Consider the following 24,517-nt stretch of genomic DNA (forward strand, 5'->3'; position numbering starts at 1 on the left):
ATGCCTTTCTTTTAACGATTTCCAGCCCAAATCCTCTCCCATATTTCGCGATAATACAAAAGTTGCTGCATTTCTTTGAACTTTTTCTATGTACTCCGTCAGTCCTATCTGGTAAGGATTCCATATCGTGCAGCAGTATTCTAAAAGAGAATGGACAAGCGTAGTGTAGGCAGTCTCCTTAGTAGGTCTGTTAATTTTCTAAGTGTCCTGCCAATAAAACGCAGTCTTTGGTTAGCCTTGTCCACAACGATTTCTGTGTTCGTTATTCAGGGTCAACTGGCACTTTTCGCGCTATTCAGATATCTTTTCTAAATCGTTTTGCAGTTTGTTTTGATCTTCTGATGACTTTATTAGTCGATAAACGACAGCGTCATCTGCAAGCAACCGAAGACGGCTGCTCAGATTGTCTCTCAAATCGTTTGTATAGATAAAGAACAGCAAAGGGTCTATAACGCTACCTTGAGGAACGCCAGAAATCACTTCTGTTTTACTCGATGACTTTCCGTCAATTACTACGAACTATGACCTCTCTGACAGAAAATCACAAATCCAGTCACATAACTGAGATGATATTCCATAAGCACACAATTTCACTACGAGCCGTTTGTGTGGTACAGTGTCAAAAGCCTTCGGGAAATCTAGAAATACGGGATCGATATGAAATCCCTTGTCAATAGCACTCAACACTTCATGTGAATAAAGAGCTAGTTGTGTCTCACAAGAACGATGTTTTCGAAACCCATGTTGACTGTGTATCACTAGACAGTTTTCTTCAAGGTAATTCATAATATTCTAACACAATATACGCTCTAAAATTCTGCTACATATCGACGTTAACGTTATGGGCCTGTAATTTAGTGGATTACACATACTACCTTTCTTGAATATTGGTGTGACCTGTGGAACTTTCCAGTCTAATGTTTTTTATTCCAGTCTTTGATCACAATATGAATTCTTTAGACGACGATCGGCTTCAGTCCGTAATGACCATCTTCAGATCTTTTTTGCACCAGGTCCTAAAGTAAAGATCTGAGGATGGTCATTACAGACTGTAACCGGTCATCGTCTAAAGAATTCATATTGTGACCAAAGACTGGAATAAAAAAACATTTGACAGTATTGGATCACTGTTTGTATACGCGACCATGTCGCACTTGGTGAAACTTTCCAGTCTTTGGGTACGGATCTCCCGTTGAGCGTCCGGTTATATATGATTCTTAAGTATGGAGGTAATGCATCAGCATACTCAGAAAGGAACCTAACTGGTTTACAGTCTGGACCAGAAGACATCTTTTCTTCCTCCCTTTCTTCAGCCTTGTACCCCATTATTTTGAACTCCCTACGCAGAGTTATTGTGACAACTGGACAGCTGACAGCACTCTGGAAGTCACCAGTGATTTCTTCCACCTGTTTTTGGAATGTTTTACAACTACCGTCCGTTTTGCTCATCTGTCCCTGTCCGTCAGTACACGAGGTCCGTGGGGTTTTGGTTTAGCTGTGGTGGTTTGCTTCACGTTTCCACGTCACCGTCACTCCACCAAACAGTCGACATGGACAGCTTTAGAACGGTTGAAATGTCCCTGATAGCGGTGGTGGTTTGCTTAATTTTTCCACTTCACCGTCACTCCACCAAACAGTCGACGTGGACAGCTTTAGAACGGTTGAAATGTGCCTGATGGCTTTGTCACTGAGGTGACACCCAGTGACTAGTCCACATTCGAAGTCACTGAGCTCTCGTGACTGATCGATTCTGCTGTTACTGCTTCTCTACCGACAACACTATACTCTCCGGCTCGTCTTTTACTAACGGGTACGCCTTTTGCGACATCTAGCGCTCAATTACACGTTACAGCCTGGGCAGAGGTATCCAGATACTTTTGTTCAGACAGTACATCTGCCATAATTTGCTAAACTACACTACTGGCCATTAAAATTGCTACACCAAGAAGAAATGGAGATGATAAAAGGGTATTCATTGGACAAATATGTTATACTAGAACTGACATGTGATTACATTTTCACGTAATTTGGGTGCATAGATCCTGAGAAATCAGTACCCAGAACAACCATCTCTGGCCGTAATAACGACCTTGATACGCCTGGGCATGGAGTCAAACAGAGCTTGGATGGCGTGTACAGGTACAGCTGCCCATGCAGCTTCAACACGATACCACAGTTCATCAAGAGTAGTGACTGGCGTATTGTGACGAGCCAGTTACACGGCCACCATTGGCCAGACACTTTCAGTCGGTGAGAGATCAGAAGAATGTGCTGGCCAGGGTAGCAGTCGAACATTTTATATACCCAGAAAGGCCCGTACAGGATCTGCAACATGCGGTCGTGCATTATCCTGCTGGAATGTAGGGTTTTGCGGGGATCGAACGAAGGTAGAGCCACGGTTCGTAACACATCTGAAATGTAACGTCCACTGTTCAAAGTGCCGTCAATGCGAACAAGAGGTGACCGAGACGTGTAACCAACGGCACCCCATACCATCAGGCCGGGTGATACGCCAGTATGACGATGACGAAGACACGCTTCCAATGTGTGTTCACCGCGATGTCGCCAAACACGGATGCGACCATCATGATGCTGCAAACAGAACCTGGATTCATCCGAAAAAATGACATTTTGCCATTCATGCAACCAGGTTCGTCGTTGAGTACACCATCGCAGGCGCTCCTGTTTGTGATGCAGCGTCAAGGGTAAGCGCAGCCATGGTCTCCGAGCTGATAGCCCATGCTGCTGCAAACGCCGTGGACTGTTCGTGCAGATGGTTGTCGTCTTGCAAACATCCCGATCTGCTGACTCAGGGATCGAGACGTGACTGCACAATCCGTTACAGCTATGCGGATAAGATGCCTGTCATCTCGACTGCTAGTGATAGGAGGCCGTTGGGATCCATCACGGCGTTCCGTATTACCCTACTGAACCGACCGATTCCATATTCTGCTAACTGTCATTGGATCTCGACTAACGCGAGCAGCAATATCGCGATACTATAAACCGCAATCGCGATAGGCTACAATCCTACCTTTATCAAAGTTGGAAACGTGTGGTACGCATTTCTCCTACTTACACGAGGCATCACAACAACGTTTCAGCAGGCAACGCCGGTCGACTGCTGTTTGTGTACGAGAAATCGGTTGGAAACTTTGCTCATGTCAACAAATTGTAGGTGTCGCCACCGGCGCCAACCTTGTGTGAATGCTCTGAAAAGCTAGTAATTTGCATATCACAGCATCTTCTTCCTGTCGCTTAAATTTCGCGTCTGTAGCACGTCATCTTCGAGGTGTAGCAATTTTAATGGCCAGTAGTGTAGTAGTTCAAATGTGTGTGAATTCCTAAGGGACCAAACTACTGAGGCCATCGGTCCCTAGACTTACACACTGCTTAAACTAACTTATGCTAAGAACAACACACACACTCAAGTCCGAGGGAGGACTCGAACCTCCGGAGGGAGGGGCCGCGCAGTACGTGAGATCGGCACTAGTGGTTCATTTACAATGAACTACCGAACAACCTGATATATATTTATGTGCCTAGAACGATGGAACCTAAATGCATTCCAACTACTTTTACCGGCGCCACTGTCCTAGCATGTGGTATAAAAACATAAGGTGGCTGTAAATACTCTTTCTCTGCCTCGTGATGACTGGGTGTTGTGTGCTGTCCTTAGGTTAGTTAGGTTTAAGTAGTTCTAAGTTCTAGGGGACTGATGACCATAGATGTTAACTCCCATAGTGCTCACAGCCATTTGAACCATTTTTTGTAAATACTCACAACCTGTGTATGAGCCCGCAGTGGCTCCGAAGCTGCCTACTGGAAACATGGATGTGTTTCAGAAAAGCATTAGAAAGTGACTGGTCCCAGTACCGTGCAAATCATCCGATGTACATTGTTCTTCTTCAGCTCTAAATATTTTTTTGAATGATATTGCACAACGTAGACCCTGGACACTGTAATATACAGAACACTGCTTTCGTGTTTGCAGACAGTGGGGTCTGCCGTGGATGGTGCTGGCACTGGTGGCCGTCATAGCTTTCATCTGCGTCACGTGCATCACAGTCTGCTACATCTGCTGTGGACGACGGGGTAAGTCAACAGCCTGAGCGGAAAGGCCTTCTTACGTCGGCTACGAGCAACGCCAACAGCAGCAGCTTCCCCTAGGGACTACACTCAAACACACTCGTGGACAGCTGACTCAGACATGCCACCATTTACACGAATAGTCACCGATTTTATAAGTGCGAGGGTTGGAAGTTAAATGGTGACAACTGGTTATTGATAACGGGTATAAAAGAGTTACATGTTTGCACCTCTTACTGTGCTTCAAAGTAGTCACCAGCGTTCTGCAGAACCCATGTGGAAGGCGTAGTATTCCGTTAGCAGAGCCTGTTCTGTTGATGGTAGGAATGGAGCGGTCTACTGCCTGTCGGATCTCTGGAGCAGTTCTGAAGTGAATGCCACGAAGTGGTTCCTTCATTTTCGAATCAAATCAAAGTCACAAGGACTAAAGTCCGGGGAGTATGGTGGATGGTACAGTACTTCAGAATAGATTAGATTAGATTAATTTTTCAGTGCATAGACCCATAAAAGAAGGAATCCTCCTGGGTGGGGAACATGTCAGATAGACACATTACAGAAATGTAATTAGAAAAACTTGAGTTTCATTAATTTTAATGATCCACACTCAATAAACAGTAAAATTATGTACATGAATTAAATTTAAACTTCTAATATTTACAGGTTTAATACTTACATCTGCTTTCATTAAATCCATCATTCAGACCTTTGCTAGTTTCTTGGCTATTACAACCAAGTATTGTGAAAAATTAAAGCAAATTATTCATTTCAGTGATTCTCAGTTAAGAACAGTCAGATTATGTACAAGATTTAAAATTAAACTTCCACTATTTACAGACTTAAGACTTACATCTGCTTTCAATACATCCATCATTCACAACATTAGGTAGTTACTTGGCTGTTACAACCAATTATTGTCAAAAATTACAGTATAATATATTTTCATTAGAATGTTCTACTGCATTGTTGAGAAACTCATGGATGGAATAGAAGGAGCTGGCCACCAAAATTGCTTTTAAATTATGTTTAAATTGCGCCTTTTCTGAAACTCAGCTCTTAATGGTTGCTGGTTAACTTACTGAAAATATGCGTTGCTGAATACTGGACTCCTTCCTGGGCAAAAGCAAGAGGTTTTAAATCTTTATGTATATTGTTCTTGTTCCTAGTATTGATACTGTATACTAAGCATTAAGTTAGAGAAAGAGATATATTACTTACAACAAACTTCATTAAGGAATAAATATACTGAGAAACTGTGGCTAATATCCCCAATTATTTGAATAGGTTTCGACATGATGTTCTTGGATTTACACTACTCATTACTCTTATTATACGCTTCTGTACTTCTAAATTTTTTTTCTCTGTTTGTGGAATTACCCCAAAATATGACACCATATAACATAATATAGTGAAAATAAGCAAAATATGCCAGTTTTTTCATATTTATATCTCCTATGTCTGACATTATTCTTATTGCAAACACAGACCTGTTTAGACGCTTTAGCAGTTTGTTAGTATATTGCTCCCATCTGAATTTATTATCAAGTTGTAATCCCAAGAAGTTTACACTCTCAACTTCTCCTATTTCCATGTCATCATATTTTATACACACACCAGAAGGAAATCTCTTGGAAGTTCTGAACTGCATATAGTGGGTCTTTTCAAAGTTTAATGACAGTGAATTGGCTATGAACCACTAATTAATCTCAGTTAAAATTTGATTAGCTGCCCTTTCTAAATTTATATTTGATTTACTATTTATTGCAATGTTTGTATCATCTGCAAATAAGACAAATTTGGCATCTGGTAATGTAACAGATGACAGGTCATTAATATAGACAAGAAACAGTAGTGGACCTAGTATGGAACCTTGGGGAACACCACATGTAATTTCTTCCCAGTCAGATGATGTCTGATTGCCTACTGCTGAAGTGTTAAGTAATGACACCCTTTGTTTTCTATAAGTAAGATATGACTGAAACCACTTTGCAGCACTATCAGTGACGCCATAATATTTTAATTTACTCAAAAGAATGCTGTGATTCACACAGTCAAACGCCTTTGATAGGTCACAGAATATGCCAGTTGCCTCTAATTCGTTGTCCAATGAATTAAGGATATTTTCTACGTAAGTGTAAATAGCTTTCTCCGTATTAGAACCCTTAAGAAACCCAATCTGTGACGTTGACAGTATGTTGTTTTCACTATGGTGCTTAAGTAGACGCTTGAACATAATCTTTTCAAAGATTTTTGAAAAAGCTGGCGAAAGTAAGATCGGTCGGTAATTTGACAGCATTTCTTTATCCCCTTTCTTGTGGAGAGGTATAACTACAGCATATTTAAGCCAGTCCGGGAATGTTCCTGTGGCAAGTGATTGACTACACAAATAACTTAAGATATGACTAAGCTCACATGAACTCTCTTTTATTAACTTTGTTGATATGTTATCATAATCACTAGAATGCTTTGATTTCAAGGACTTTCTGATGGATTCTATTTCTTTGGGTGAAGTAAGTGTCAATTCCATTTTACTGAGATTGCTTGTGTACACTGGTCTCAGATATTCCATAGCGTTATTTGCTGAACCTGACAACCCCATGCTATCAGTAACAGACACAAAATACTTTTTTAAAATGGTTTGCAACGCAATATGCGTTTGTTACCAGGGATTCATTTATTTTTGGAGCTATTTGTTCCTCCTCATTTCTGGTCCTACCTTTGTCTGACTCATCTATATCCCATCGACCGAACAGATCAGCCTCAGCTTGCGCTGTATGCACCCGCGCATTGTCGTGCAAAATGATGGGTGGGTTGCGCAGAAAGTGTCGCAGAGCTGCTCGCAGGCGATGCTCCAAAAACGATCAGTAATAAAGCGCATTGACGGTCTGCCGTGGAGGAATGTAATGAGTTAGAATAACACCATCACACCCGTGCACGAGAATCACCATAACCTTCACGATATTGGGGCTCTGACGCGCTTTCGACTTTCACAGCGGCCCATAATGCTTTGCGAAAGAAGCGGCGACACTTTCTGCGCAACCCACCCATCATTTTGGCCGACAGTGCGAGGGCGCAGAAACGCAAGCTGTGGCTGCTCTGGCTGTACCATCCACCATACTCCCCGGACTTAAGTCCTTGTGACTTTGCTTTGATTCCGAAGATGAAGGAACCACTTCGTGGCATTCGCTTCAGAACTGCTACAGAGATTCGACAGGCAGTAGACCGCTCCATTCGCACCATCAACAGAACATGCTCTGTTAACGGTATACTACGCCTTCCACATCGCTGGCAACGGGCTCTGCACAACGCTGGTGACTACTTTGAAGGACAGTAACAGGTGCAAACATGTAACACTTATTTATCCAATGTGAATAAATAGTTGCCACTATTTAAGTTCCCAACCCTCGTATTAAATGAGAAACAAGCACTGGCTGGTATTTTCTGTACCCTATCGAAATCATTTGACTGTGAGGATCATCCTATGAGGTCTTGTGGAACTAATGGTACAGCCAACTGCAGGGTAATATCATATCTAATCGAAAGAATGTAAGAAGTTGCACTTGATAATCCAGCCTGTGTAAGTGGGGAGGATTAGTCGGACTGGGGAGAAATCACTGTTCCACAAGGATCAGTCTTACATCCTCTATTGTTTTATATACACTCCTGGAAATGGAAAAACGAACACATTGACACCGGTGTGTCAGACCCACCATACTTGCTCCGGACACTGCGAGAGGGCTGTACAAGTAATGATCACACGCACGGCACAGCGGACACACCAGGAACCGCGGTGTTGGCCGTCGAATGGCGCTAGCTGCGCAGCATTTGTGCACCGCCGCCGTCAGTGTCAGCCAGTTTGCCGTGGCATACGGAGCTCCATCGCAGTCTTTAACACTGGTAGCATGCCGCGACAGCGTGGACGTGAATCGTATGTGCAGTTGACGGACTTTGAGCGAGGGCGTATAGTGGGCATGCGGGAGGCCGGGTGGACGTACCGCCGAATTGCTCAACACGTGGGGCGTGAGGTCTCCACAGTACATCGATGTTGTCGCCAGTGGTCGGCGGAAGGTGCACGTGCCCGTCGACCTGGGACCGGACCGCAGCGACGCACGGATGCACGCCAAGACCGTAGGATCTTACTCAGTGCCGTAGGGGACCGCACCGCCACTTCCCAGCAAATTAGGGACACTGTTGCTCCTGGGGTATCGGCGAGGACCATTCGCAACCGTCTCCATGAAGCTGGGCTACGGTCCCGCACACCGCTAGGCCGTCTTCCGCTCACGCCCCAACATCGTGCAGCCCGCCTCCAGTGGTGTCGCGACAGGCGTGAATGGATGGACGAATGGAGACGTGTCGTCTTCAGCGATGAGAGTCGCTTCTGCCTTGGTGCCAATGATGGTCGTATGCGTGTTTGGCGCCGTGCAGGTGAGCGCCACATTCAGGACTGCATACGACCGAGGCACACAGGGCCAACACCCGGCATCATGGTGTGGGGAGCGATCTCCTACACTGGCCTTACACCTCTGGTGATCGTCGAGAGGACACTGAATAGTGCACGGTACATCCAAACCGTCATCGAACCCATCGTTCTACCATTCCTAGACCGGCAAGGGAACTTGCTGTTCCAACAGGACAATGCACGTCCGCATGTATCCCGTGTCACCCAAAGTGCTCTAGAAGGTGTAAGTCAACTACCCTGGCCAGCAAGATCTCCGGATCTGTCTCCCATTGAGCATATTTGGGACTGGATGAAGGGTCGTCTCACGCGGTCTGCACGTCCAGCACGAACGCTGGTCCAATTGAGGCGCCAGGTGGAAATGGCATGGCAAGCCGTTCCACAGGACTACATCCAGCATCTCTACGATCGTCTCCATGGCAGAATAGCAGCCTGCAATGCTGCGAAAGGTGGATACACACTGTACTAGTGCCGACATTGTGCATGCTCTGTTGCCTGTGTCTATGTGCCTGTGATTCTGTCAGTGTGATCATGTGATGTATCTGACCCCAGGAATGTGTCAATAAAGTTTTCTCTTCCTGGGACAATGAATTCACGGTGTTCTTATTTCAATTTCCAGGAGTGTATGTTGACGACCTTCCATGTAATATAAAACGAGCAGAATTAGTTTCTTCGCAGATGACACGAGTACTGTAACCAACCCAAAAGTACCTACAGTAAGAGGAGAAATGCCTGGTCTTTTAGAAGTATTTCCTTCACACAATCGTTCCGCCAAAACATACTAGCTGCACCATCAAATCGATGGATGCGTAGAATCTTCATTTCTAATGTGAATCTTAGAAAAATATCTTTAATGGTAGTTCCCAGCATTTGTGCGCCGCAGTCCCACGGACTGTATAAAACCAGAAAAAGGACTTTTATTTCGAATATCTCAGGATTGACGTGACACATAAGGAGCAATCAAAAAGTTTCCATTCGAAGGCTGTACAATTCAAAATCTGAATGCCAATGGAGCAAAATCGCCAAGAGCACTGAGGCAATCATCCCGCCGACGAACCAGGCTGAAGATGTCCGTTTGGTAAAACGCTGTGTAGATCCCCTTGTTTGCTTGTTGCATGGCCTCGTCCGACATTGGTCGTCGACCAATCAAGAACTTTGCTAAGGGACCGAAGGCGTGATAATTGCGTGAGGAGAGATCAGGATGATAGGGTGGTTTCTCGAGTGTCTCCCACTCTAGTTGGCGTAATTTTTGCTTGATGACATCTGCGATAAGGGAACGTGCGTTATCATGAAGCCGCACAGAACTTGGCGCATCATTCCACAAGGGTGGTTTTCTACAGACATGCTTCCCCAAACCCATTCTTAATCCTCCAACAGATGTCTACTGGTGTTTTCCCTTCGGCAGCCAGTATAGAAATAACAGCACGTTGGTCCTGTTTGGACAGATTTGACAATAACGGTTCCACAGTTCACGTTTCTGCATTCATCGCATGCACGCCCGAAAGACGTTGAAATGCTTCAAATGGCTCTAAACACTGTGGTACTTAACATCTGAGGTCATCAGTCCCCCAGACTTAGAACTGCTTAAACCTAACTAACCTAAGGACAACACACACATCCATTCCCGAGGCAGGACTCGAACCTGCGATCGTAGCAGCAGCGCGGTTCCCGATTGAAACGCCTATGGCCGCTCGGCCACAGCGGCCGCCCGAAAGACGCTAATCCTGCACTGATCCCTTGTCTACATGCTGATGCATAAACACTGATGAGCCAAAACATTATGACCACCTGCTCAATAGCTTTTATGCCAGTCTTTGGAACCAAATACTTCGCTGATTCTGCATATCAGGCATCTGACTGTTTGTCAGTACGTTTGTAGAGATACGAGGGTCACTACAAAAGAAATGCACACAATTTTTGTAAAAATACCGTTTTCATTCTGCATGTGTGAAAATTTTACAGTGAGTAGATACATCTTTCCCGCTTGTTTTCAAACTTAGTTTAACCTGTTCCCGTGAGTGGCGCCGTCACAGCATGTCTTCAAGATGGCTGCTACACTTGACGTTCGTCAGAAGCAACGTGCTGCCATTGAATTCCTGTGCTGTGAAAACGAGACAGTGGGAAACATCCACAAGAAGTTGAAGAAGGTGTATGGAGATGCTGCTGCCGGTCGCAGTAGAGTTAGTCGGTGGGCAAGCAGGTTACGTGATGAGAGCGGGCACGGCAACATTGAGAATTGTCCTCGCAGCGGCAAGCCCCGTACTGCACACACTCCAGACAATGTACAGAGAGTTAACGAATTGGTGACTGCTGACAGACACATCACAGTGAATGAATTGTCAGGCTATGTTGGGATAGGGGAAGGAAGTGTTTGCAGAATACTGAAAGTGTTGGCGTTAAAATCGGTTTGTGCCAGGTGTGTTCCCAGGATGTTGACAGTGGCTCATAAAGAAACAAGAAAAACGGTATGCAGCGATCTTTTGGAACAGTTCGAGAATGGTGGAGATGAATTTCTTGGAAGAATTGTGACAGGTGATGAAACATGGCTCCATCATTTTTCACCAGAGGCGAAGAGGCAATCAATGGAGTGGCATCATGCAAATTCACACAAGGAAAAAAAAAATTCAAATCCACACCTTCTTCTGGAAATGTTATGGCTACAGTGTTTTTCGATTCCGAAGGACACTTGCTTTTTGGACATCATGCCAAGTGGAACCACCATAAATTCTGACGCATAAGTGACGACACTGAAGAAACTTCAAGCTCGACCGAGTCGTGTTCGACCACATCGGTAATGGCAGGATATTTTGCTGTTGCACGACACTGCACGGCCGCATGCCAGTCAAAAAGCCATGGAAGCGATCACAAAACTCGAATGGACAACACTGAAACAACGGTCTTACAGTCCTGGCCTGGCTCCATGTGACTATCATCTCTTTGGGAAACTGAAAGACTCTCTTCGTGGAAAAAGGTTTGAAGATGATGACTCCCTTGTGCACGGTGCCAAACAGTGGGTCCAACAGGTTCGTCTAGAATTTTACTGTGCGGGTATACAGGCGCTGGTTCCAAGATGGCGTAACGCAGTACAGAGGGATAGAAATTGTATGGAGAAATGAAAATATTGTTCCTAAAGGATGTATCTACACATTGTAAAACTTTCAGACATGTAGAATAAAAGATGGATTTAAAAAATAGTGTGCATTTCTTTTGGAGTGACCCTCGTATGTGGCACTAGATATCTACGCACAGGTCATGTAATTCGCGTAAATAACGGGCCGCTGGTCTGTGCACGCGCTGATGGGACCCGGTAGAGACCCAGATGAGTTCCATATGATTTACGTCAGGCGATTTGTTCGCCGAGACACCAAACTGAGTTCACTGTAATTTTCCTCCAACCACTGTAGCACGGGTATGTCTCCGAGACACGGACAATTATACTGCTGAAAGATGACATCGTCGTCGGGGAAGACATCAAGCATGAAGGGATGCAGGTGGCACGGTGTCTTCGATTACTATCACAGATGCCATGCAAGCGCAGGAGAATGTCTCCCTTAGCATAATACTACTCCAAGCATAATTATTTTCAGCCATAATGGCTATGTTTGTGAACCGTGACTATGTGGGATAGTTATTTATTTCAAGTTTCTGCTAACAGTCACTTTTTATTTTATGCTTAATCTAACATAATGCAACGCTCTTCGAACGTGTTTTGTTCATCTTCAGGCGTTAATACGTACATACATACATAGAGAAAAGTGACTTAAAAATTAAACATCCTTAAACTAGATTAATCTAGAATACTTTGTCCATTGTTTTTTACTGTAGCTGCTGGTGTGGCATTTGGGTGGAAAGAGGGGGGCAGTGTATGACTATAAATCGAAATCAGTGATGTCTTTTGCTGGTTTTCTTCCTTGTGGTTCATTAAGTATATCACAGCCTGTATAGATTGCAGATAGATTTGCATCAGTTATGTGTTACGAAAATAGTGTGAAAGGCTTTTATATGACAGTTGATCACTTACAATTTCGTAATCTTGCTGCTTCACTCGCGTCACTGGTGTAATGGCCACACCAGCTGCTACAGTAAAAAAACAATGGACAAAGTGTTCTAGATTAATCTAGTTTAAGGATGTTTATTTTTAAGTCACATTTCTCTATGTATGTATGTATGTATAAACGCCTGAAGATGAACAAAACATGTTCGAAACGCGTTTCATTATGTTAGATTAAGCATCGAATAAAAAGTGACTGTTAGCAGAAACTTGAAATAAATAACGGCTCCCAGCGGCCTGTGGCCGTGGTGTGCTGCTCGGTTCGAGCCCTCGTTCACTTCAGTGACGGCGTTTGTGGAGACGACCATCGACCTAGTGCAGCAAAAATGTGATTCACCCGAAAAGCCTAGACGTTTCCGTTGATAGGAGGTCAAGTACTGTCCCGTGCCCAATGCAGTCGCAATTGACCATGTTGTTGGGTCAACATGTGAACACGGAGGGGTGGTCTACTGTGGAATTCCACGTTCAACAATATACGATGAACAGTCTGCTTCGAAGCACTTGTGCGTGCACCAGTATTGTGTTCTTTCGACAGAGAAGCCACATATCACCACCTGTCCTACTCTACAGAGCAGACATGCCTCCGATCCCGATGTTCTGTGAACAGTCATGAACGCCCAGCCACTTAACGCCTCGTGGTAGGTTCTCTGTCCCACCTCCTTCAGCAGATGCTCACGACAATAGCACGTGAACACGATCGACCAGCTTCGCCATTTTCGAGACACTTATTTACAGGTTCTGCGTAATAATAACCTGCCCTTTGTCAAAGTCGCTTATCTCAATGGATTTCTCCATTTGCAGCCTACATCTTGTCCAGGGTGATATCCTGCCCATGTGAGCGGACGATTTGGATGGGATTCGGTTAATGAAAAGGGGACATACAATTCAAGGTTTATTTCCCCAAAACAATTAATTAATTGTAATAAATTACACTGTGGCTTAAAAATTACAGTGACACAAAGAAATCAAGCTGCTCACAATATGAGGTAATAAACATGTTACATATCACAGGTAAACAGAAACTTCAAAACTGTTTACAATTTGATACATTAACAAATAATCGTTGTGCATTAAACTACATACTTTTACCTAATACAGTTAAATTTTTAAATGTGAAGCACAAATATATAATTTAGAATTAAATTTTCAGTTGAAGGTACTCCTTCATATACCTTCTTTAAAAGAGTGATAACATTTTCAACAGGTATTTCAATTAAAAATGCCCTAAAATCCTTAACACAACAACACGTACATGCCTAAATATACGTACGGCAAGGCCCAACATCAACAGCAGCGGGCAAACTTACATACGTAATAACACAGGTCACCAAGCAATCTTGCCAAAATCAGTTTATACGAAGGAGTAAGAAGGGGGGGAGGGGTAAACACAATAAATACCCTACGCAAGTGCACTTGCCAAACCTACTACTAAAAATACGGTATAAGAAAGCTCTCATTTAATGACCAATCCGAGATAGCCCTTACAATATTGCACCTAAACGCTAGTAGCCAAAATAAGGTTGACAGATACCAAGGTCTGACATCATCTTAGGGTTAACTGGCACAACAAATAAATAAAATCAAAAGAACAAGCAAATGCCAATGCCCAAGAACTTAAATGGGATTAAGTACACACGAGGCTAAAATCAATTGCTAGCACCTTAGACTTAATTGACACTACAACTGAATAAAGGTAAAAGAACAGACAAATGACAATGCCCAGCAATTTAAATGAAATAAGTAAACACAAGGCTAAAAGCAATTGCTAGCAACGTAGCAAGCACACATAAAAATATCAGACTGCTGCCACATCACAACAGAACAGGCGCTCGCACAGTCCCCAGCAAGCCAGAAAAGCGATAACACACACTCCAGCAACCGAGCCAGCCTGGCCACAGTAATTTCAACTCAGAATCAGGGGCGTGAGCACACCGGGTCCACGCGAAACACACACTGCCAAATAATTCCCACCAACAGATACGGCTGCCCCCCGGGCGGGAAAACAGGGGCGACGACCGTGTACACACCAGCAGAAAACTCGACACCCAGACTCCGGCTAAAACGGAATCACGGAGAAAATATAAACAACAGCTGAAGTAAGGTGAAGTAATGTGAAACGAACCACGCCACGCAGACCGGACAGATCAAACAAACAGAAAACCTGCCCTGCAGTCCTTACAACTTCTGGGTGCGGAAACCCAAGCGATATCGTGGCACCCTTTTCAGAGGCTGAGAACCTCGAGCGATCTCGTGCGAGAATCCATCAGTTGTCCACCACACCACATCATCAACACGCCACACTGCCCAATGCCCAAATCAACGAGACCACACCTCGGTGCCCAGGCGGAAGGCGACATACCACCAGCTCGGTGCGGATCCAACTGCCGAGCCGAGCGCGCGCGGCCCCCGCGAAAAATGCTCCAGAGGACAGCAGCCGCCTCAGCGCCTGCGCAGGCCGAACCAGAAGGAACGCTATCGATAGTGCCGGATACGCAACGCGCCAGAGGAATGGCACACCATGTACTTTTGTTACCACGTGACGTGCCCGCAGCGCCACCAGGTGGCATCCAATGCGCCGGTGGGCTGTGATCATAATTAAACAACCCGCATCGGAATCACGCTATGTCGATTACACGCTTCAGCAACGCCCTCAAAGGCAAACTTTTAGATTGTCCTTCATAAAACAGGAGTCATCTGCTCGTGGTGAGAAACTTCCGTCGTCGATTCTACCATTATTGTGGAAAATAGAAATGTTTTTATTAGTTGCACAATGCCTTACTGGGACGCGTAAGCCATAATTTCCTGTATTTCGTTTTGTGTCGTTAGCATCATACAAGTGTCGCAACACTTCAGCCTGATCTTCAGTTTTGGTACATCGTCATTCCTCTCACTGAGAGCTGTGTTTCTTGTTCGACCTGGAACCTGAGTAAACTGATGGTCACTAGTAAAGCGGTTGTAGCTTTCTTGTGAACGGCCAGCAGACGCCACGTGACTGGGCCAATCGCAGGCGTGCTGCTTTCACGTTGCTGAATAATTCAGACAGACTCTCGATGGAAGAGACTCTGCTCGTTTTTTATTTTGAATTTTTCTGTACTTTTTTCTAGTTACAGAACCCTTCTTTTAAAAAAAACCCTTTCTTTCTGTGGTCTTCTCTTGCTCGCTATGTGGATAGACCTAAGGCAGTCATAGCTGAGAGCACCCTCGCTCTTTTCATCGTCTACATCTACACCTACATCTACACGATTACTCTTCTACTCACATTTAAGTGCTTGGCAGAGGGTTCATCGAACCACAATCATACTATCTCTCTACCACTCCATTCCCGAACAGCGCGCGGGAAAAACTAACACCTAAACCTTTCTCTTCGAGCTTTGATTTCTCTTATTTTATTTTGATGATCATTCCTACCTATGTAGGCTGGGCTCAACAAAATATTTTCGCATTCGGAAGAGAAAGATGGTGACTGAAATTTCGTAAAAAGATCTCGCCGCGACGAAAAACGACTTTGCTGTAATGGTTTCCATCCCAATTCGTGTATCATATCTGCCACATTCTCTCCCCTATTACGTGATAATACAAAACGAGCTGCCCTTTTTTGCACCCTTTCGATGTCCTCCATCAATCCCACCTGGTAAGGATCCCACACCGCGCAGCAATATTCTAACAGAGGTCGAACGAGAGTAGTGTAAGCTGTCTCTTTAGTGGACTTGTTGCATCTTCTAAGTGTCCTGCCAATTAAACGCAACCTTTGGCTCGCATTCCCCACAATATTATCTGTGGGCTTTCCGACTGAAGTTGTTCGTAATTTTAGCACCCAGGTACTTAGTTGAATTGACATCCTTGAGAATTGTACTATTTATTGAGTAATCGGATTCCAACGGATTTCTTTTGGAACTCATGTGGATCACCTCACACTTTTCGTTATTTAGCCACAAATCATTACGACTTAGAAGATCTTCCATCCCTTCACAAAAACTTATGACAGCACAGTATAGAATGTGGTTGGAGTTATGTGATGTTAAACATTGACATATAGTAGCTTCACGGATACGACAGTTTGATTTAGTAATAATGCAGAAACTGTTATCAGTCAATGTGCCAATTGCCTATTTTTGATGTGCAGTATAATTTTTAGCATTGGGTCTGTCTGTAAACCATGTGCTGTAAAGCTGTAAGTGAATGTTTGGAGGGGGGAGGGGGCAGAATTCCTCTTTGCCCCCCCTCCCCTCTTCCCAGCAATTGAAGTTAGTTAGTGACCCCTCCGATCGCCCCCCCCTCTCCCTTCCTGTTGACACACCCTTGCTGACGGACCAACATAGAAAAAAATGGCTATGAGCACAATGGGACTTAACTTCTGAGGTCATCAGTCCCCTACAATTTAGAACTACTTAAACCTAACTAACCTAAGGACATACCACACATCCATGCACCAGGCATGATTCGAACCTGCGACCGTAGCGGTCGCGCGGTTCCAGACTGTAGTGTCTAGAACCGCTCGGCCACCCCGGCCGGCTAAGTAGCAGTAACTAACACTATCACAATACTAGGTACAGGCAATTGTAAAATAATTCTGCGCCTCACTAGCAACCAAGGTGGATACCTGCTCCAACCTTGGTGTAAAACTTTACAGCCAGCCACACCTATCTCTAAAAGGCAATCATTCACGCGAATCACATAGGGCGTCGTTGTTCGGTGTCGAGTATGAAAGAGCCTTCCCACTGGCGGCCGAGAAACGGTATGGTATGCACGTGTGTATGGCGTGGGCTGTGTTTTGTAGTCATGGCGCACCATGGGAAAACGCCGCCTGTTGTGAAGTAGCTGGCCACGAGCCTCATCACAATGGCTTGGCACGGAGAGATGTCAACGAGCAGCTAATTCACGAGAACTATATCGTGGCAGGAGTGTAGATGTACACTACTGGCCATTAAAATTGCCACACCAAGAAGAAATGCAGATGATAAACGGGTATTCACTGGACAAATATATTATACTAGACCTTACATCTCATTACATTTTCACGCAATTCGGGTGCATAGACCCTGAGAAATCAGTACCCAGAACAACCACCTCTTGCCGTAATAACGGCCTTGATACGCCTGGGCGTTGAGTCAAACAGAGTTTGGATGGCGTGTACAGGTACAGCTGCCCATGCAGTTCAACACGGTACCACAGTTCATCAAGAGTAGCGAATGGCGTATTGTGACCAGCCAGTTGCTCGGCCACCATTGACCAGACGTTTTTAATGGGTGAGAGATCTGGAGAATGTGCAGGCCAGAGCAGCAGTCGAACATTTTCTGTACCCAGAAAGGCCCGTACAGGACTTGCAACATGCGGTCGTGCATTATCCTGCTGAAATGTAGGGTTTCACAGGGATCGAATGAAAGGTAGAGCCACGGGTCGTAACACATCTGAAATGTAACGTCCACCGTTCAAAGTGTCGTCAATGCGAACAAGAGGTGAGCGAGAAGTGTAACCAATGGCACCCCATACCATCACGCCGGATGATACGCCAGTATGGCCACGACGAATACACGCTTACGATGTGCGTTCACCGCTATTTCGCCAAACACGGATGCGACCATCATGATGCTGCAAACAGAACCTGGATTTATCCGAAAAAAATGAAGTTTTCTCATTTGTGCACCCAGGTTCGTCGTTGAGTACACCATCGCAGACGCTCCTGCCTGTGATGCAGCGTCAAGGGTAGCCGCAGCCATGGTCTCCGAGCTGATAGTCCATGCTGATGCAAACGTCGTCGAACTGTTCGTGCAGCTGGTTTTTGTCTTACAAACGTCCCCATCCGTTGACTCAGGGATCGAGACGTGGCTGCACGGTCCGTTACAGCCATGTGGATAAGATGCCTGTCATCTCGACTGCTAGTGATACGAGGCCGTTGGGATCGAGCACGGCGTTCCGTATTACCCTCCTGAACCCACCGATTCCATATTCTGCTAACAGTCATTGGATATCGATCAACGCGAGCAGCAATGTCGCGATATGATATATCGCAATCGCGATAGGCTACAATCCGACCTTTATCAAAGTCGGAAATGTGATGGTACGCATTTCTCCTCCTTACACGAGGCATCACAACAACGTTTCACCAGGCAACGCCGGTCGACTGCTGTTTGTGTATGAGAAATCGGTTGGAAACTTTCCTCACGTCAGCACATTGTAGGTGTCGACACCGGCGCCAGCCTTGCGTGAATACTCTGAAAAACTAATCATTTGCATATCACAGCATTTTCTTCCTGTCGGTTAAATTTCGCGTCTGTAGCAAATTTAATGGCCAGTAGTGTAGATGACGAGGATTGCCCAGAAAGTAATGCACCACATTTTTTTTCTCAGCCGAAAACAATGCTACGAATGCGAAACGTTACGTTGGTATTATTTGAAGCCTCCTGAGTGAACAATTTAAGTTTCCGTCACTTCCGACAGTTAATGTATTTGCAAGACAGATTCAAAATGGCGTCTGTAGGTGGTGTACGTTATAAGCAACGAGCCGTCATTGAATTTCTCACTGCAGAGAAAGAAACTGTGGGGAAGATTTGCAAACACTTATGCAAAGTCTATGGAGGATCTGCTGTCGACAGAAGTACAGATAGTCGCGAATCTGAAGGCGATTCGGCAGAGCTCCACGACTTATAGCAGTCGGGGAGACCATCCACGGCTGTCGCACTTGACATGTTGCAGCTAGCTGATGGTGTCATTGGCGAGGACAGGCGCATCACGACGGCTGTTGACGCTGCATCTGTCAGTCAGCAAAGGACGATCATACAGTGAAGCACAGGCTCCGCCACCAGGACATGGGCTGGTACCGACAGGGCAAACACGTCCTTGTTTCGCACCGGGGGAAGGCCATAGAACGGGATGGAGATTACGTGAAAAAATAGGGTGTGTGGATAAAACACTGTTTTTTCCTATGTGTAATTCTCATTACCTTCAATAAAGAATTGTTCAAGAAAAAAAAGTGATGCTTTACTTACTGGGCAACTCTCATAGAATCACTATAAAGCACGTGGTAAAGGGTACTTTTCAAGGTGAGGTATATTACGGTTCCTTCACGTGCCATTCACGGATAGGGCTTAGGAAGAATGATTGCTTATATTACTGTGTGAGCCCATATTTATTTAACTTCATTTGCGCGATCTCTATGAGCTGTGTGTGAAATGGCTGAGGAATGTAGCAGTTCCTGTCTGAAAGACGATTCTAGATATTTTCTAAGCCTGTTGTCTTGAAATGTAAGGCGTCTTTCCTCGAGTGTCTGCCAGTTAACATTTTGCAACATTTGTGTTACATGCTCTCGCAAAATAAGCCTCTGACCAGTCCACCCACCCTTTTTCGTGTGTACTTCTTGTCCTCTGCTATTCCGACCTGATATGGGTTCCGCACTCCTGCGCAGATTTGTAGCGTCGGTGTACGAACATTTCGAATGCTCTCTCTTTCGTAGACGAACTGCAGTTTCTCAGTACCCTACGAATGAGTCGTAGCCTGTCGTTGACTTCGCCTGCAACTGAGTCCATGTAGTGGTTCCACTTCATATCTCTACACAGAGCTATTCCCAAATATTTGTACGACGTGAATGATTCGAATTGTGACTCAGTAATCCTACATTCGAAGGAAGGTACTAGTGAGTAGTTTCTCCATCATACTGATATTTCGTCGAGATCTAACTGGATATCACAGCAAATAGTTGTAACCTCGCCACAAAATACCAAGTGTAACTTCCCAACAAAATAAAATAATATCAATAATATTCTCATTTAGCGTAACTACCCAACAGTGAAAATATAATACAATATGACAAACCTATAACCTTTCAATAATTGACAGTCAAGTTAACCTGGTAAATTTTGGACGTCCGCAATGCTGCGTCATGGCCCTCATACATCATTCTGAATAAGCTGTAAAATCTTACCTTAATTACGTCGCCGGATAACGAACTGATTTTTCTTTTCAATAATCGGGATGGCCAAGGATTGGAGAAATTATTGAATTGTTTAAATGGATATTAATGTCAAAAGTTACTTTTTATGAGAAAGATTATTATTAACATATTTTTTTAAAAACATTTACATGGGACTTGATTAACAATACCACATATGCGCGAGGCTGCTTTTACCTTAACCTACAACGCTCAGGCTCTGCCATCGCTGCAGACGACCGGCCCAGCCAACACGATACACCAGACACGACTGCTCGGTAGCAACAACATACTGCTACTGCTACGCAGTTCTTACTGCAGTCAATACTACTCTTTGGTCTCAGATTCTCTTCTAGCTTACATATCGCAGGCAGCGCGTGAGCAATACATCGAAATTACATCAGCTCGAGTGCGCTATCAACAAAGTCTTTAATCATGGGCCTCTTACATAGTACCTCATAGACTACTGCATCATACCCGAGAAGCTCAATATTGCAACTACACTGCCTGACAGTAAGAGTGAAGCAACGAGAAGACATGGTCGATGTCATTGGAACTTCACACACATACTCATCAGCAGCAAGTATGTTAATGGTTAAAACTGAAATTTTCTTTGACAGGTACAGCGGTCACAAGACTACAATCGTACTGATCGTGTTTAGCGTTGTTACCAGGCCAGCTAGGGTGCGTAACATTCGTGCGCAGCGGCACATGTCGAGTGATCACTGTATTTGCTTGAGACAGCGTTATCAGCGCCTGACAGTTTGGGAGAGGCCACATTGCGAGTTTTCTTTTGGCCAGCTGGTCGAATCGTGCAATATGTGACGCATTCAGCATTCAAATGCGACAGCGGCCCAGTGTCGAACTGCATGGGAACTCGAAGTGAAGCATATCCGTCGCAAGGTTCTTATCAACGAAGTGTGGTCATCACAAGAGACGATAACCATATTGTGTACCAAGTACAGCATAACTCGTTGACATCTGCACTCACAGTCCCAGAATTCCCTTCAACATTCCCTGTCATCCCGCTCCAAACAGTCGGAACCCAGCAACAGCCAGACTATGCATTTATCGTCCCTCTCGTAGAGGGCCATTAGCACCACAACACAAACGCCTTTTGAAGTGATACTATGAAGCATTGACTGCTAATAAATGGCGTCGCACTGTGTTCAGCGATGAAACACGCAGTGATTCAGGGAACTCCAATAGCACAACAGCAAGCCATGGACGTCCTGCGACCTCATACTTTCTCTCTAGTGCGACTGTATCGTGATGCCATTTTTCAATAGGACAATGCTCGACCGCATATGGCACTTGTGTCTATGAACTGTCAGCCTGGTGTAGAGATACTTTCGTGGGCAACAATATCTGTTCGCTATAGACCACGTGTATGAACGGCTCTGACTTCATCTTCGTCCCAGACGACTCCAGGGTATCAAGAACAAGTCACAGAAGTTGTGGACCAGCTTCCTTCAGGAGAGAATACAGCAGCCTTATGACACCCTTTACAACCGAATCAGCGCTACGCCGTACTGATAAGTGCAGTTATATTGCCAAGATCTTTGTAAATTTGCCATTGTAATCAATGAAACAACATTATATGCTCTATCAAACCATGACGCATCATTTCGTTCCCTCGTCCCCTTCAGGGTGCTTCAGTTTCTTTGTCAGTCAGTGTAACAATACTCGCGAAGTCATTAATGTGTAACATGAATAAAAATGATTTGTACTGGGTGATCAAAAAGTCAGTATAACTTTGAAAACTTAATAAACCACGGAATAATGTAGATATAGAGGTAAAAATTGACTCACGTGCTTGGAATGACATGGGGTTTTATTAGAAGAAAAAAACAAAAAACAAAGTTCACAAATGTCTGACAGATGGCGCTGGACAGCAAAACGTCAGTGACTGCGCATGACAATCGTGTATAAAACGAGGTGTAATGAGAGAGAGAGAATCAGATGCGCCAGCAATCGCAGCATGTTGACGTTACCTGAAAAGGCGGTTTTGGTGAAGCTGTATTACCAGAATGGGGAATGTGCTACTTCAGCGTTACGATCCTATCGCCATAGGAAGGGGATTCGAACGGTTAAAGGTCCGTTGACAAATGCAGCTGTGGCGAGAATGATTTCGAAGTTCGAAGCTACGGGTTCTTTGGACCTTAGACCCCGTAGTGGCCGACCGAGCACAAGGCGTAATGCTGCTGAGACAGTTCAAGAAGAAATGGAGACTGTAGCGGGTTCCTCTATGCACGGGGAAGTCAGCGCTCGTGCAGTCGCACGTCACACCGGCATTCCATACACTACTGTTTGGTTGGCACTTAGGCGTATCCTCCGATGCTATCCGTACAAAATCCATCGGCATCGTGAACTGTTACCTGGCGATTTAGTGATGCGGAGGGCATTTGCGGTTTGGGCGTTTCCAAAGATGCCGGAAGATGACGATTGGTTGAGTAACGTGTTGTGGACCGACCAAGCTCATTTGACGCTCCGTGGGTCTGTCAACGCCCACAACTGCAGAATTTGGGCCAGCGAAAATCCTAGAACTGTCGTGGAAACTCCATGGCACGACGAGAAAGTCACGGTATGGGTTGGATTTACCACATCTACCGTTATCGGGCCTTTTTTCTTTGTGGAAATGATTGATTCTGGTTTTGTAACTGCTACCGTGACGGGTGAGAGGTACGCCGATATGTTACAGAATCGCATCATCCCCAGCCTGGTTGATAAACACCTGCTGAAACGTACGATATTTACGCAGGATGGCGCTGCACACCATACTGATAGACGCGTGAAAGATCTCTTGCTCGCGTCGTTTGGTGATGATCGTGTGCTCAGCCGCCACTTTCGTCACGCTTGGCCTCTCAGGTCCCCAGACCTCAGTCCGTGCGATTATTGGCTTTGGGGTTAGACAATATCCGACGCCAATGCCTCATCATAACTCCGGACATGCTATTCAGTGCTATTCACAACATTATTCCTCGTGTAAAACTATTGTTGAGGAATGATGGTGGACATATTGAGCATTTCCTGTAAAGAATATCATCTTTGCTTTGTCTTACTTTGTTATGCTAATTATTGCTATTCTGATCAGATGAAGCGCCATCTGTCGGACATTTTTTGAACTTTTGTATTTGTTTGGTTCTAATAAAACCCCATGTCATTCCAAGCATGTGTGTCAATTTGTACCTCTCTATCTACACTCCTGGAAATGGAAAAAAGAACACATTGACACCGGTGTGTCAGACCCACCATACTTGCTCCGGACACTGCGAGAGGGCTGTACAACCAATGATCACACGCACGACACAGCGGACACACCAGGAACCACGGTGTTGGCCGTCGAATGGCGCTAGCTGCGCAGCATTTGTGCACCGCCGCCGTCAGTGTCAGCCAGTTTGCCGTGGCATACGGAGCTCCATCGCAGTCTTTAACACTGGTAGCATGCCGCGACAGCGTGGACGTGAACCGTATGTGCAGTTGACGGACTTTGAGCGAGGGCGTATAGTGGGCATGCGGGAGGCCGGGTGGACGTACCACCGAATTGCTCAACACGTGGGGCGTGAGGTCTCCACAGTACATCGATGTTGTCGCCAGTGGTCGGCGGAAGGTGCACGTGCCCGTCGACCTGGGACCGGACCGCAGCGACGCACGGATGCACGCAAAGACCGTAGGATCCTACGCAGTGCCGTAGGGGACCGCACCGCCACTTCCCAGCAAATTACGGACACTGTTGCTCCTGGGGTATCGGCGAGGACCATTCGCAACCGTCTCCATGAAGCTGGGCTACGGTCCCGCACACCGTTAGGCCGTCTTCCGCTCACGCCCCAACATCGTGCAGCCCGCCTCCAGTGGTGTCGCGACAGGCGTGAATGGAGGGACGAATGGAGACGTGTCGTCTTCAGCGATGAGAGTCGCTTCTGCCTTGGTGCCAATGATGGTCGTATGCGTGTTTGGCGCCGTGCAGGTGAGCGCCACAATCAGGACTGGATACGACCGA

General features: G+C 45.3%; 1 protein-coding gene across 1 annotated transcript in view; it reads left to right on the forward strand.

The window, feature by feature from the left end:
• LOC126272548 (uncharacterized) overlaps positions 1 to 24,517 on the forward strand; it is an 89,503-nt gene that overhangs the window by 54,961 nt on the left and 10,025 nt on the right. The window contains exon 3 of the mRNA XM_049975466.1: positions 3,995 to 4,095. Within this exon, the coding sequence (XP_049831423.1) occupies positions 3,995 to 4,095 (101 nt within the window). The remainder of the gene's footprint in view (positions 1 to 3,994; positions 4,096 to 24,517) is intronic.

Source organism: Schistocerca gregaria, chromosome 5 (assembly GCF_023897955.1).
Source record: "Schistocerca gregaria isolate iqSchGreg1 chromosome 5, iqSchGreg1.2, whole genome shotgun sequence".
NCBI lineage: Eukaryota > Metazoa > Arthropoda > Insecta > Orthoptera > Acrididae > Schistocerca > Schistocerca gregaria.